Source organism: Malaya genurostris, chromosome 2, assembly GCF_030247185.1.
Source record: "Malaya genurostris strain Urasoe2022 chromosome 2, Malgen_1.1, whole genome shotgun sequence".
Lineage (NCBI taxonomy): Eukaryota > Metazoa > Arthropoda > Insecta > Diptera > Culicidae > Malaya > Malaya genurostris.
Genome location: NC_080571.1, coordinates 341,663,910 through 341,680,065, shown reverse-complemented (window position 1 = coordinate 341,680,065; position 16,156 = coordinate 341,663,910). Strand labels below are relative to the sequence as shown.

The 16,156-nt window shown below is 37.1% G+C and overlaps 1 protein-coding gene across 3 annotated transcripts; it reads right to left on the bottom strand.

The window, feature by feature from the left end:
- Window positions 1–671: 671 nt before the first annotated feature.
- On the bottom strand, window positions 672–15,360 carry LOC131431844 (uncharacterized). 3 transcript variants are annotated; one of them, XM_058597752.1, is made up of 4 exons: window positions 14,791–15,360; window positions 1,749–2,026; window positions 934–1,568; window positions 672–846 (listed from the first exon to the last, which is right to left on the bottom strand). In XM_058597752.1, exons 2-4 carry the CDS (start codon window positions 2,007–2,009, stop codon window positions 798–800), a joined length of 945 nt encoding a protein of 314 aa, XP_058453735.1. In that variant the 5' UTR covers window positions 2,010–2,026; window positions 14,791–15,360; the 3' UTR covers window positions 672–797. The 3 variants fall into 3 exon arrangements, with proteins under 3 accessions (XP_058453735.1, XP_058453734.1, XP_058453736.1); XM_058597751.1 differs by having other exon boundaries at window positions 700–812; XM_058597753.1 differs by having other exon boundaries at window positions 710–850.
- Window positions 15,361–16,156: the final 796 nt, after the last annotated feature.

Here is a 16,156-nt window from a genome sequence, read left to right as displayed (position 1 = left end):
TGATTCCATCAGCTGTGAAGTTTGCACTGTAATAATTTTGTTGTGTGTATAAGGATCTCAGTTGGAGCTATTCTTCAAGAGCTTGCTAATTGCTACGGTAACCTGCTTGTAAGACCAGTAACTTAACGAACGTTTGACAAAAAATAGAGCTACTGTCATTGGCTAGGTACCGTTTAAATAGAAGAAAATATTTCATTTTTGCCTTTCTCATATAGAAAGGTTATGCAATCACTGTGAAAGCCGACTTTTGAACCGAGGCCCAGAGTGTCATACCATTCGCCTCAGTTCGTCGAGTACGCAAAATGTGTGTGTGTTTGTGTGTGTGTGTGTGTGTGTGTGTGTGTGTGTGTGTGTGTGTGTGTGTGTGTGTGTGTGTGTGTGTGTGTGTGTGTGTGTGTGTGTGTGTGTGTGTATGTGCGTATGTGTGTAACGTTTTTTTTCACGGAGATACCTCAACCCATTTTCACAAACTTAGACTCAAATGAAAGGTTTTTAGGTCCTATACTAAATTCCTGAATTTCATTTAGATCTGACTTTCGGTTCCGGAGTTATGGGGTAAATGTGCAAAAAAAATGAAAATATGTTTTGCATCATTACACCACTAGGTGGATTAAAACAGGTTTATCACATTTGTATTGTTTTATTTCTAACACTAATTTTATTTTATCGAATTATTTTTATTATTTTGTTAAAACGCATCTCGTCGACATTAACGGGAAAATTGTTTGTGTTAATACGTTACTAAGCGAATTCTACCAGTAGTGGAATCAGTCAGCTCCTGTGTCCTCTCCTCCTCATCAGTCATCTTTCTCCTTGAAGGAAGCCAATAGTTTAATCAGCCTGGAACTGTCTTGTAGTCGTATTAGATAAAAACAAAAAATGTTTGAATGAATGAAAACCAACCACAGAATCGAAAATACAACTCAAACTTACATTCCGGACTTCCGCATACGACACTTGCCCGTTCGATCGTGGTATTCACCTTTTGGGCAAGGTGCAGCCTCCAAATGAGTTGAATCATTTTGTGCAGAACTCGGCAAAGCTTCGATGTCCGAGTGGCTATGGCGAGCCATGCTATCCATAGGGTTTCTGGCAGGAGAATTCTTACGGTATCGGTTCCGTCGATTGGGTACTATGCGTGCATTGGAGTTGCGGTATTTCGGTTTTAGAACCGGTTCTACGATAACCTCTACAGGAATTTCCTGATAGTCGTAATGGATTGGATTTGGGTGATAGTTCGGTGTAGGTTTGAATATGTAGATGTTGCTTGATGGAGGGGTAGTTGTTCCAGTCGCGGTCATCATGTGAGAAGAATTGTTAGGCTTCGACGGAATAGCTTCCATGACGAACAGATCCTCAGCACTTCCGGTCGCTGGTTTGTTTGAAGGATCTTCCGTCGCAGATTCAGTCGTCGTTTTGCTTGTCGTTGGCTTGGTTGAAGTAATTGAGACTGGGGCTTTAGTGGTGGATTTAGGAGGTTTAGTACTTCCGCCAAAAATCGGAAGTGGATTCACAGTCAGATGCGATGGATCGTAATCATAATCTCCGTAGTCATAAATTGTATCATCCTAAGTAACGAAAGTAATATTCAAAATTACAAAAATTCCCAAAAACTTTATCACAGACAAGTAGACATAGAACATATAGCAGGGACGGGCATAGCAAGATGGGTAAGTTAAATTCCTAGGCCAGCGAAGGATTTAATGGTTTTCTTATATTTTCTTGTCTGTGTCAGTTTGCTTTCTTACCCCAAATTCACCATCGAACTTATCGCCATCGACTGAGATGATTTTCACATCTTTTATGTTGACGTGAATATTGTATTTGCCGGTCTGCCGTTGATCGTATGTGGTTATGGATGGTCTTTGTCTTCCATTGCCGTTGCCACCACCGCCCTCGCTGCCATTCGATTTGGTTGATCTCATGTTTGCACTTTCCGTTATGCTAACACCAACGACCGCCACCAGCATCAGGGTGGTTATCCAATACTGTTTCGCTTTGTATGGCATCCTACCAGAACCAGGCTCTGCGAATGTATGGCAAGATAGGTAGGATAAGTGATAATTAAAAAGTGTGATTAGGCGAAGGTGAAAAAAGGGAAACGAGATTGTTGCGGAAATTTTAGAGATTAACGGTACAAGAGTTCAATAATCATTTGGTGTCTTCAAAACCTAGTACTACGTAAATTGGTGTTATTCGTCATCGATATTGCACAGTGGAAAAAGTAGTGTAACCACGGAGATGTTTAACTTTGAAACTAACTGATATTTTTCATCACTTATTTGACCGTCCATCGTCACGAAATTGATTAATTATGTAGACTCAGTGCTAAACTGCTAATGCGACTTATCATTTGAGCTTGAGCTTGAGCAACCACCCCTGGTTGCTACTCCATTACTGATCGGGATTAGCTGAAATTGTACAGGGAGTTTCTAGATGATCCGACCTGGGACTGGTAAATCATCCCTCAATGTACATCTTCTGGTAATTCTAGAATTCATTGATCAGTACCGACGGCGGCCAGGCCCGAACGTAGTTCGTCCAAGGAATGGGAAGGGATGTTAGTCCAACACTTGTTGTTACTAGAGGCCGTATATACTACTGGCGCACTCCACAAGTGTCACGGAAGAAGGATATTTGTTAGTAAAAATTTCAGTATTGGTATTATTCGCGCGCGACTCAGTATATTTCGGTTTCAAGATGCTCGGATGCACCACTAAACTCGCAGAGTTCCCGAGTGAACGTTTCAACAATATCCTATATTGAAGTCCCGGGAAGTCTTGATTCACAGCTCTTATTCGAAGAAACTGAAGAAAAATTTTAATATTATCGCGCAAAGAATAAAAACTACCCTATTTTTGTAAATCAAATTACGTGATACAAAATAAACGAGTGAATAGGATTTAGACAAAATAGTTGATTCATTGCATTGACATATTCTAAACAGTTGTTATAAAATCATTTTAAATCACCAAATAAAAGTCAACAGATTTCACGCGTGTCTTGATTGTGTATTATTTCCGCTTTATTATTTTAATTATTTATTAAAATTTTTAATTGGTTATATTGGTTGATCTGGGCAGCCGGCCAGCGAGAAAAATATTAATTTGTTGTTTGAAATATTAATATCAAGTGTTTTTTTTTACTATGTATTCAATATACCGACATATGCTATGTCTGTTATCGACTTTGTGCAATAGTTGATTTTTATCATTCAATTTATAATCCTGAAAGACAATCAATAACATGGAAGAAAAAAACATTCCAAATAAATCTTTTCTCCAAAGCTAGACGGAAATTGATAGGTTGAATGAAGAGATAATTTAGTAAAACAGAGTAATCAGAAGTGAAATATTGAAAATATCTGACAACTTAAAGGAAAAAAAATTCCTGCAATTGTCGCCTTTTACGACATGGAAGCAGGAACCCAGTGGATCTATTCTTGGTTCATTTTTTCCGCCGAATTCCACACGGCATCTAGGCTGGTACCGACGACACGACCTGCCACTCGTCTATCAAAACTGTATCGCAAATTTAACTACCCCTCAGTAACTGGTAATGTCAAAATGAAATTGCTTGAAAAGATATTAAAACTGGCAACACAGGTCGAAGGCTGTTGATTTTAAATAACAGTCATCCATGGCTAAGTATGTTGTTCAATTGCAACATATAAATAATCTCGAAACGGCAACAAAATGTGATTCCTGCGAACCGGTTGGTTACTACCGAACTTGGACGTACTTCGCAATCAATTTTTCAATAGGTCTTAACATCAAGTGACTGTTCCGCTGTTTACTTTCACTTCCGATTAGTGTGGAAAAAAAATGATTTTTATCACACTTTTCGGTTAAATTCATCATTAAGATATTATCAAGCGTAAACGTGAAAACGGCTTAGTAATCAATACAGAAGACTGGTGGACGGATGTAGCGTGATGAGTTAGGCGATGCCTTCCATGCAGCCCACCTGGGTGCGATTCCCAACCTTGCTCATAGGGTCAGAAAGTTTTTCTGGTCCGAAGAAGCGAATAACCTTGAGACTCAAACCGCTATGATCGAAACAAAAAAAATACAGAAGACAATAAACATAAAGAAACACTTGTTATCAGGGCATTTAATGAAAAAACATCACAAAAAATTGTAAAGTAGAACGTTTGACAGATTTAGAATCGTGAACTACGTCGCCACAATGATTCCGTTCGTATCGATCAAGAATTATTCACTCACGTCTTTTGGTGAAGCAGAGCATTTACTAATAGTGTGCCGTTCTACGGAACGAGAATGGGAACGTCTGTGCTTGAGTTCAGGGAGCTTCATTTCATTGAGAACACTCGTGGAGTGTTTTGCTCGATTCGTGCTCTTTTCGTGCAGTCGGGCAATCAAAACAGGTGCACTGTGTTTCATTGATTTGCACCGCACGAAAAAAATGCACCGACGACACGACCTGCCACTGGTGTATCAAAACTGTATCGCAAATTTAACTACCCCTCAGTAACTGGTAATATCAAAACGAAATTGCTTGAAAAGATATTAAAACTGGCAACACAGGTCGAAAGTTGTTGATTGAATTCCATGAATGAATTCCAACATTCCAACATTCTTAATCGTCCTGTCTTGCCATGGTCGCCGCCTGCACTTTGTACTATTTGTTGTATGTGCATTCAGATAAACGTATCCTACAGGAAAGGGTTTTTTCTTTAGTTTTTTAATTGTTTGGGAATTTGTGATATGAGTACAGAGCACTACAAACTCAGAAAAAAATGTTTTTTACTATTTCTACATGTTTTAAAATAATGTTACTTTCTAGGTAACGAAATATATGATTCCGTCGATCTAGATAATGCAACACATTTTATCACTTACTTATTTTATAATATTACCACGAATTGCTAGCGATGGCAAGCGAAAAAGTTTCTAATGGAAGAATAGTTTGTTTTTGTTTATTCGTGTGGAAAAATAGGTTCCTTGGTAACGTCTAGGACAGGACCTGACAAATGTTAATCCACTTTTAGGACCAATTTCGGACCAGCTCGTGATTGGTTGAAATTGACATAAGCAAGTACAAGTTGTTGAAATCAATATTACTGCAGGGTGGTAGAAAAAGTGTTGTCAGTATCGTCGGTAACAATGTAGGTTGATATTGGATATTTTATTTTTCGGATCATCTTTTCAAAATTATTAATCTCAATAGGATTTAAGTTCAATTTGTTTTTAAGTCCTGTCAATGTAGAAAGTATACGAGTACATTTAACAATCACTGGATGATACAAAGAGAAAGCCTGAAATCACGAAGTGTGATATGGACGAGAATATTGATTATGTTGGTTGAGAATAGCACCGAATCTTTGGATACTTCTGTATGTTATTATTTTTCTCAAATAGAATATGTTGAATACCTACTTTAGTTAATAAAGCTGCAAAAATTAATTACCCAAAATTGAGTGTTTTAGAAAAATTTTATTTCAACTAAACTGTTTCAACTAAACGTTTTCTTCAAAACAAACATCTGATCAAAATGAATCCAGAGCTATATTTTTGACCGATATAACATTTGTCTAAGTGTTTTCAAATGATAAATAATTGCATGTTATAAGGGGAGAAAGTTTTCAGAATGAATAACTATCTCTACTGGCAACAGTGATCCCGAGGCATTTATTATTTACAGCAGGGAGCAACCGAAATAAGAAGAGAAATATTTTTCTGGAAAAAGAAGCCAGTTGTCTGGTCCTGTCCTAGGGTTACGTTTGTAGCAACCATGAAAGTGTTGCTGGAAATAGTATTTTCAATAAATAACAAGGGGTCGCTATATCTATTGTAACTGGTGGTAAATCGCTCACGAACACATATTATTCCGATTTTTATTTGGAGTGTCTGGTCGTGTCGTCGAATGCACTTTCGGGGCAATTCGCGGGCAACTATTTTGCACCCGTTTTCTTTTCCGAGCAGCATGCGTGCAAACCAAACTTTACAAAACCGTTTCATTGATCGGCTGTCAGGGCAATACACTGGCACCGAGCGAGTGGAATTATTATGTAATAGAGCAGTCATAGAAAGCGTTGACAAAATTCGGACACTCATCTTACTCGGTGGCTATGGAACCTCATTTGAAGCCACTTACTGTGAACACTCCAAAACCATTGGTAAAGTTTGCAATTAAACCAATTTTGTCCAATCAGATAGAGGCTCTCGTTGATACTGGCGTTAATCAGGTTAGTTACAAATAAAAATACTGATTTTTCTTCGGAGTGCCGGGTCGTGTCGTCGGTAGAACTATTCGGATAGAAAAAATTTAAACGGCTTGCTGGGGATACGTCTGTTTCCAGTTTCAGTTCCAGTATGAAACGTCCGGTTCTGGTGTAATCTCAAAACAAATTTTTGTTTTGGAAAAAAAATGACTGGGACTTTGGAACTTTTACTTAAGCCAAATCAGTCCCTTTATCCGAGCTTTTAGTCAGCGGACTTTTTAGAGGTTATAGTAACAAATTAAGCTGTCCAAAAACTATATGATGGCATATTTAAATAACATTTTCACTAGAATGGAGAAAATCTTTGCCAAAATTGTAAGACGTCCCCCGGTACGCAAAATTACCCACCAAGGCTTAACACGTTTCACCGGCCCAGATGGCCACCCATTTTCCATATAATTCATTGATTCCCTATATAATGTACATAAAAAGTCTTAAATCACATAGTCTGTACCGAAACGAGTTCTCTATAATCGATCATACCGGAGTTCCCAATCATAGACGAAAGTGAACGGAACAGCAAAGCAAAATCAAGGTACTACATCTCCGACGCGGAAATTAAGCTTCTGTTTGAACAGAACTCGAACAACTGGTATTACGAATATTCCTTCGACCTTTCCAGATGAGACTCGAACTGACTTTTCCAAATGTTCAATTCATATCAATCATACTTGGCATAATTTCTTGATCTAAAATAATGAGATTTACGCTTATCGACAAACGAAATCAATTCGCTATCTCGTCGATTTTAATGACTGATGATACCGATCGCGTCGGGGAAATCCCAAAACATTGTAGTAACCTACTGAAACGAATTTCCAGCTGGACTCGTTCGATCTACACATCGCTCCATTTGATGATTAGATAAATAAATGGAACAGTAATTTACTCTTGTTTTCCCCACTAGTCTTGTGAGAACCTCGATTCGAAACAAAACAACAAGTTCATCAACCTAACAAATTTTAACACAGCATTTAAACCTTCTAGATTCTGCATTGAAATTCGAATGATTATCATAATCATCAAATTGTATAAACTTGTGAGGCTAATGGAATCATTGTTTTCATTCGGCTGGATACTCTCACAAAACCACGAGTCAAAGATCATGCGTTGATGGTCGCGTGATCTGTTGCTTCTCAATGGTAAATTTTTATTTTTCGTCTGAGAACCGTAACTGTTTCTCGAAATGGATCACTGGAGCAATAAGTGTACGTGGTTGAGAATTGGTGTTTGGCAGAAAAGAAATAAATATGCATGCCGAGAATAATTTCACCGCTGCTTCACACATTTATGATAATCGGCTCACAGTACTTGTATTTTTCAACCATTAAAAATATTTATTGTCGCCGGTTATTTTTTTTTTTGGTTGGGACGTCTTTCTCGTTACTGCATTCCTCAGTCTTTTGGCGTTAGTCGGTGGTAGCAACCGGGAGGAACCCGTTACTCCAAATTCAGACTGACGTGAAACTTGTTCCCATCATGGTCTCGTTTGGGTCACACGGGATGTGATTTTTTTGACTACACAGATGCAAGTTGCATGCCGGTGTCCGACTAAATATATAAACATCTGTTCAGAAACATTTTTTGTTCATAAAGAATAATTGGTGCTTATAATTGACGTTTTCTGATTGCAGTAATCACAGAAACTGTTTATCGAAATTATAGAAAATGTAAGTACTTAAGAACCTCCATAGAACAAGTGTAAAATATAAAAAGGAGGGTGGGAAATGTCAGAGACATAACTGGATGTCGTGAGTACGAATAAAATTGGCACGCTTCCTTTATAAGTTCCATCAAACATTCTGACACACAATTAAATAGTACGAAGTATTTTTTTTAGTTATGAAAACAACCCTTTATGAAGGCATTCGTGTTGGAGAGTGGTGAGTTGAATTCGAATTCCGATGGATGCCGCTGACTTCCATCGTCTATTTCCAAGCTGACCTGTGGACAGTGTTGCTAATAGAGCGAGAGCCCAGTGCACGCAGCACATTTTTGAGCGATGGCAAGACGTATTCTGCCTTACTTGCACTCTTTCGCGTACGCTTATGAGTGACTCAGACCAAGGTACATTTTGAACACGAGTGGTGTTTTCTTTTGAGTGCAATGAGTGAGAGTCAGCAGGAGTAAACATTTACTGCGAGTGGGTTACTGCTGCGAGTCAGCCCACAATCTTTCACATTATGTTAGGAATCACTCCAAGAGCGAGTCGACATCTACACACATGGAGTGTGAGCACTCTTCCAGTGTAGTGGCAGTATGCTGCGCACGGTAGTTTGTTTTTTGGCAAATCGAAGCTTATGCGAGCACCATGATAGTCGCTGGAGTGTGCTACAACTTGACCCCAGTAATTGTTTGTACATACAGTATTAACTGATAGGGGGCGGGTAGGGTCTAACACTTTTGAAAAATCATTTATTATTTTCTTTATATTTTCTTATAAGGAGTGTATCGATAAGTAGTTAGCAACATTCAAATAGTTATTACTCTGAAATGGCTTAATTCTTTGCAGCGTGTTTTGCGGTGACATGTTTGTTTACATGTCAATACCAGCTGCGCAATCGATTGGTTTCGGTACGGTTTATCGTTTCAATAATAAGTCGAATTGATCCGGAAACGCGAAAGAAAATTCTGCACACTTGGTGCTCAGAAAGTGGTGTCACGTACAACGAAATTGCAAAACGGGTGAAAGTGTCAAAAATATTATCGAGAAGTTCGGTAAGACTCTTTCCATGAAGGATTTGCCACGATCCGGTAGGAAAACGGGTCCCAGCCAGCTCGGCCGGGACTTAAAAGTGGTTGAGTACATCAGGAAAAATCAACACCAGCATCGGGATGATTCAACGGATCAAAGTTCGGAACTCCCTGAAAACGTACAAGAAACAGAAGGTGGCGAAAAAAATCCCTGGAACAGCAAGTTCAGGCCAAAACAAGAGCGCGAAAACTGTATTACCGGATTCTACAGAATAAATATGGATGCATCCTGATCGACGACGAAACCTACGCCAAGGAAGACTCTCGAGCGCTGCACAGTGGTTTGAATCGACAAAAACGTGAACCTAATTCTCTAGCTGCTAAACCGTTGATCCAATATACATAGTTCCTTTGGAGAACTCATTCACAAAAATATACCTCGTGATTTGATCACAATAAAAAATGTGCAGAGCCTACTACGATAAAAGTTCATTTCAACAACTTTTTTACCTTAAGAGATAGAGAAACGATGTTTTTACAAAGTTTTAGAGCTTCTAACGAGAAAAAACTTTGCCTAAGAAGCTAAAGATCTAACGCATGTAGTTTCGGATATATGAAGCATTTTCGTTTGACACCACTTAAAATCAATTTTTTGTACATAACTTTTTTCGCAATTATTTTCAGTGTCTACTATGTTCGAAACAATTACTAAAAACGTAAAATTACACATTTTTGTTGAATACAGTGCACGGTTTGGCCTTTTCCCTAAAAAGTTATTCAACATTTAAACTTTTATATACACTAACTTCAACTACTAATAGGAATCAGGGTTGCAGACAAAAAGGCACATACATATACTTTTTGGAAAGCTTTAATTAAGTAATATAAATTTAAGAAGTGTGTAGCGTGGCCTTTTTAAATTGTGTGAATGAGACAACAAAATAAAGAGTGCTTTTTTGACCATCTTCTTAGAAAAAACGTACATTAATGAAATTGTTTATCTTTATATCAAGCGTTATTTGTGATATCGACCGATAAGTCACCTTTAGGCAGAAATTTTTGCAAGAAATTACAGTTGAGGTATAAAAAACAGAGCATTAGTTTTAACAACAGACGAAAGAAAGACTTTTCACTATAGCTTACTATTATGACTTATAGTATGTCCACATTAGCGCTGATATCAAGTGATATACGGATATGCTTGATATTCGATGATATCATGTGCGATATCACTTGATATCCCATACAATTTGATGTCAACGCGTATCACTATTTTTGCATGATATCCGGGATATCATGTACGATATCATGTCGAGTTGTCAAAAATCGCAACTAGCAACACGGATAATGGCATTGAACGTACTCATTTATGAACATTACTTTGAGAGTGACAATAAACAATCATACAGGAAGAAAACGCTTCAAAGGATTCAGAATAAAATTCTGAAAATGATTTTGAAGCGTCCTCCCTGGTTTAGTACAAATGAGTTACACAGACTCACAAATATAGAACCATTAGATGTAATGTCACATAATATTATAAGCAAATTCCGACAAAAATCGATGCAATCTTCAATTGAATCGATTCGCTCTCTGTATTAGTTAGTAAGTTAGTATATAAGTTCCTTTTCTACATTACACAATACAAGTAGGTTTAGAATTTTCCCTACACAAAAATCTCAGAATTGCGGAAGCAAATGATGTCCTCATGGTAACAACCAAATCATATATATAATAGGGCTGAAAAGTCACCACTTGTGGCTGAACACCCAATTTAAATCTTAATAATTTAATTTTAACTGATATTCCAATAAATAGTTATTAAAAAATCATAATTTCAAATTTTTCAACGAATACTGGCGTTCGGAGACCATTTGATGCAAAACTTCAATTATTGATTGAATTGTAGGAGAGAAAAGCAATATTATTGATCTTACTCCTAATGGGAACATTCAATATGACAATTTGATTGTCAAACGATATTATTTCGATCATATGTGAACACTCCCACGTGATATGCATATCAGCTCGGTATATCAAGTGATATAAGCGCTAATGTGAACATGGTATTACTCTCAGCGAGTACCGAGTCTTCGGAATTGCTCTTCAAAAGGAATGTTGATAGGTGTCTTATTGACCGTTATCACAAAAAAAATCGCGAGATATAACCGACTTCAGTAGAAAATTTAATAGAATTGCAGTAAGGCAACCGATTAGTTCAGAATCAGAACAAATTTGCTCAAATGGCACGTTCCCCTTGATATTTGGAGATTTGTGCCTTCTGGCAACATCCTTTTTTGCAAGCATGGCGCCCTCAGACGAGTCCGCATCGAATCTCGTACATAGAAGTAGGGGAGAGAAATGTCAAATTCGTGCGCGCCAAAATAGCAGCACTGCGTTCCAATACAATTGTTCAATGTGATGCCGTGCGATGGCGTTGCTGGACTGAAGATTGATTTCTCTCCAAGCTGACAGGGTCTGCCTGTATGTAACGTTGAACCACTTACGCATTTTATTGTTATATTATCATCAACCAACTTTTTTTGTGTTTTTAAAAATAATATGCAGCGCTGCTCTCACTCTCGGTCACATTAATTGAAATTAATGTATTTCAATTTAATTTTACATCGAGGATGGTTTTGAATCAAATTTTTTATTCAACTGATGTCCATTCCATAGTATTATTTATTTAGAAATAGTGTGAATTTCATTATTTTTCTCAGTGTATGTTTTAACTCATAAGAACGTATTTGTTTTTAGGCGTACTGGTAATGGTGTGAGATATCATCCTTGAAATGAGTTGGATTGGAACGGATAAGGAATATTCTATTAAATTCTATTAATTTAATGAGCACGTTAACTTCTTCAGTTTGTTCAATTGCATACAAGAATGCATCATGAAATTATATTCAATCATTACACCATTGCACCACTAACGACCGATTCCAATTTTTGAACATTTCCAACAAAGCTCCTTTTAATAAACCAAAAATAGTCGTTTTAGCTAAGAAAATGGTCAAAAAAGCACTCTATATTTTGTTGTCTCATTCACATAATTCAAAAGGGCCACGCTACACACTTCGTAACTTTATATTACTTGATTTAAGCTTTCCAAAAAGTATATGTAGGTGCCTTTTGGTCTGCGACCCTGCTTCCTATTAATAGTTAAAGTTAGTGTATATAAGAGTTTAAATGTTAAATAACTTTTTAAGGAAAAGGCCAAACCGTTCACAGTCTTCAACAAAAATGTGTAATTTTACGTTTTTGGTAATTGTTTCGAACATAGTAGACACTGAAAATAATTGCCAAAAAAAGTTATGTAAAAAAATTGATTTTAGGTGATTTCAAACGAAAATGCCTCATATATCCGAAACTTTTTGATCTATCGCTTCTTCGGCAAAGTTTTTTCTCGTTTGAAGTTCTAAAACTTTGTAGAAGACATCGTTTTTCTATCTCTAAAGGGAAAAACGTTGTTGAAATGAACTTTTATCGTAGTACACGAAATAAATATCGTTGTTAAGATATATACAGTATTTTATATTGACATGTAATATCATTAGGGCTGGGAAAACCATCGATCACTGCTGATTTCAAGTGATCTTAACCAAGGAATAAATTATCATTACGAAATCAGAACTGATCTGATCTCTAAGTGATTTTGATTTTTGTATGATCATGATCATGTCAAGTCGAGATCAGTAAAGATCTAAATTCGAAAAATTCTTTTTATTCGATCGGAAATGATTGATTATATGAACTTGGGTGCATCAACCGTTGGGAATTGGAATTTTGCGACGGCAATTCAAACGCGCCATTCAATCGCAGCGCGTTCTGTGCGTTTGAAACCCTTCGCTCCTGTTACTTTTATAAATTAAATTCATGTCAAAAAGCGTTTTATTGCTAATGCATGAACATCATTATCGGTAACATACAGCTGGAAGTAAAACAGTCTGCTGGAAGTAAATAATGATCGAATTTGAAGCCTAAAATTTTTGCGCATACCTGAAAGATTACGAGATGATCATTCATTAACATTTTCTAATTTGTCACCAAATCTTTTTCATCTTAAACAAGGTTAACTTTATCACAACACCGCTGTTAGATAAACACTTGTTATCATGAATTTCTCAAATCGAATGAACACAATTTCACCAAACGCTTCAACCATCGATGTTGTTTTCATTGACATTTTGAAGCGACGCGAACAGATTTCAACTAAAAAAGTTGTTGATTTTGCATTGCAATTATTGTTTTGCTTTCAACTGTCTCCGGCATTTGACAGCATTCAAAACAACATATTTTTCAACTACTTGAATATATGCAAATCAAGAACCATATTGGTTGAATCAAAAATAAATTAGTTTAATCAACTATCACAAAAATCAAAAACTGTGATATCGCAATTTTATGATCGAAGGGTTCTCCGTGCGAACTTATTTCAAATAGATCATGACGTGTATCAGATTTTGATTATTTTCGCAAATCAATAACATTGTTCGAGTTGATTCAACTATTTGCAATGTCTAAAACAAATTAAACCGATTTATTTTTCAACTAACAGAATTTTGTTTCAATAACAACACCAGTTATTTCAACTAAAATATTTGTTGAAATTGAAAGGTATGTGTCCTCACTAATTGACAGCATTTTTTTTTTCAAACAGTTAAATTAGTTGTTTCAACCATCGTTTCTGCTAATCGAAAAACAAAAATGACAGTTTAGTTAAAACAACAATCGATTAGTTGTACCAAATTTTAACCAATCGAATTCAGAAAATCAACTAATATTCTGGTTGAAATGGGATCGCGGGTGGTTCCGTGTAGGCTTTGCACATTTTTTATTGTGATCAAATCAAAGGAACTATGTATATCGGATAAACGGTTTAGCAGCTAGAGAATTAAGTTCACGTTTTTGTCGATTCAAACCACTGTGCGTGGCCGTAAAGCAACAAAGTATATGTATTAATTGTTGTAAAATTTGTACAGAAGTTATCCCGTTTACTATTATAAATCCACTGACAAAATTCTACTTTGAAACAAGGTGAACGTACCAACGTTCGTCCCAGATCCTGTATTAATCACATACATCTGAATACAAGAATTGAAGTTCTGGAAGAACGGTAGTGTAAAAATTGGTATACGCGATTCAATTTCCTGCTGTGGTCAAACAAACGTGTTCTCCATCTCTAGCTCTGCAATTATTTTTATGAAAAAAACCGACACTGATTCAAAGTGCTACCCATCAATCCATAGCAGAACAATAAATAGAACGATGTGTTATCTCGTTTAATAGGATGAAAACAAATTTAATTTCCTTGTACCGACACGAAAGATTCCACAAGAAGCCAAATGCACTCCCCGTTTCGCTAGTTGCTCTCACTCCCTGTTCTTCTAATCATTGCTGTTTTACTCATCGGAGCATGCATTGGCACACATACGGTAATGCTATATCGATAATGCCGTAGTTGGATGCAAGCAATAGTTAAACCATGTAACACATTACAGTTTCATTATACTGCAAACCAACCGCCAAGGAATAGCACAGCAAAAGGAATTCAGCTGTTTGTCTGCAAAAAAAAAGATACAAAGCCGAATGGATGCAGAACGCGCTCTTATCGGAGACATATCTTCGTTCCCGGGCCAACTCGCTAGCCGTTTGCGAGTTTGAAGTAGATCAGTGCACATAGCAGCTATGCAAGTCTCGCAAAATATGGATACCATTTCTATTCTTCGGTATGTCTATAAATCTTACAACGACCGCCGGTTTTTCTTTATGGGCTAACGTTGAACCTAGATTCAACTGTTCAACGTCCTACCACCAGCGAATCACGATACAAGTTCAAGCCAACATACCTTTTCAAAGCGTAATGAGAACAAACAACAATATGAATCTAAAATAATTGTTCTCGAGATGGTCACTTGATGTCGGGGGCCTTCCCAATTATCTTCCTTTCCGCGAACCACCCGTTAGTTAATGTACTCTCGAAGACCTCTGTTTTTAGGACGCCAAATCTGGTGGAATACTTTTATTTTTCTTATACAGCTAATCCAATTTGCTTCAATTTCTCGTTCTACGGCAGATCCGTTATTGCAATGGTCTACTGATTTTTTTCGCTATACAGATAAATGCAAGCATCACTATCCGCACGTTGCTGTGTCCACCAGAACTAACTCCGCACGGACTGTTTCTGATACACTTTAATGCCAGGCACGTAAACTGAACGAGCAACAGAAGAACAACAAAAAAAAAAAACAGTTCTCACTACACAATCAATTATCCGGAGGATCACTTCTATTCGATTATTGTTGCTTATTTGGTTGCTCTTCGGACGCGAGCAAGAGCACGAAAAACTTGAAACAAAACAAGCGACGAACTCGATGCCGAGAAACAAAGATCGCAGGCGGAAGATGTTGCACGGTGAAGATCTACATCGAGAATGAACCGGTGAAAGCCATTTCTCCGCGATATATTTGCGATCAAGTAAGCTTTGTACGAGCTTAGCGTTTTGTTCTAGCTGCTGGTTTAGTGTATGATTCGCTTCCCGGTTTGGTATTATGTTGTTATTGCTTGTACATTCGTGCGTAGCCTTCCCCTGTTAGGGGGGGGGGCAAGCTAAGTTATTCTTTTGAAAAGTTATTATTGTATATTCTCTTTTAAAAATTTCAATATAAATCGATTTTTGTCTTTCTCATATAGAAAGGTTATGAAATCACTGTTTAAACTGGTTTATGATTCGAGGTCCGGAGGGCCGAGTATCGCATACCATTCCACTCAGTTCGTCGAGTACACCAAATGTCTACGTGTTTATGTAACGTTATTTTGCACTAACTTTTCTTGGAGAAGGCTAAACCGATTTTCACGAACTTAGATTGTGGTGCCGTACAAAATTTCTGAATTATGTTTGAAGCTGACTTCCGGTTTCAGAATTATGAGGTAAAATGTGCAAAAAAAAACTTTCAACTTTCCTCGGATCGATTTTCACAAAATTAGATTCCAATGAAAGGTCCTATAGAAAATTCCTGAATTTCATCTTGATCCGACTTCCGGTTTCGGAATCACAAAGTGATTGGCGTGGAAATTTCAATTTCATATTACTTACTCACTTTTCTCAGAGATGGCGTGACCGATTTTTACAACCTTAGATTCAAATGAACGGTCGTGTAACACATGGGCGGAAAAGTCCCGAGCGTAACAAAGAGAACACGATTTTTTCGGTTC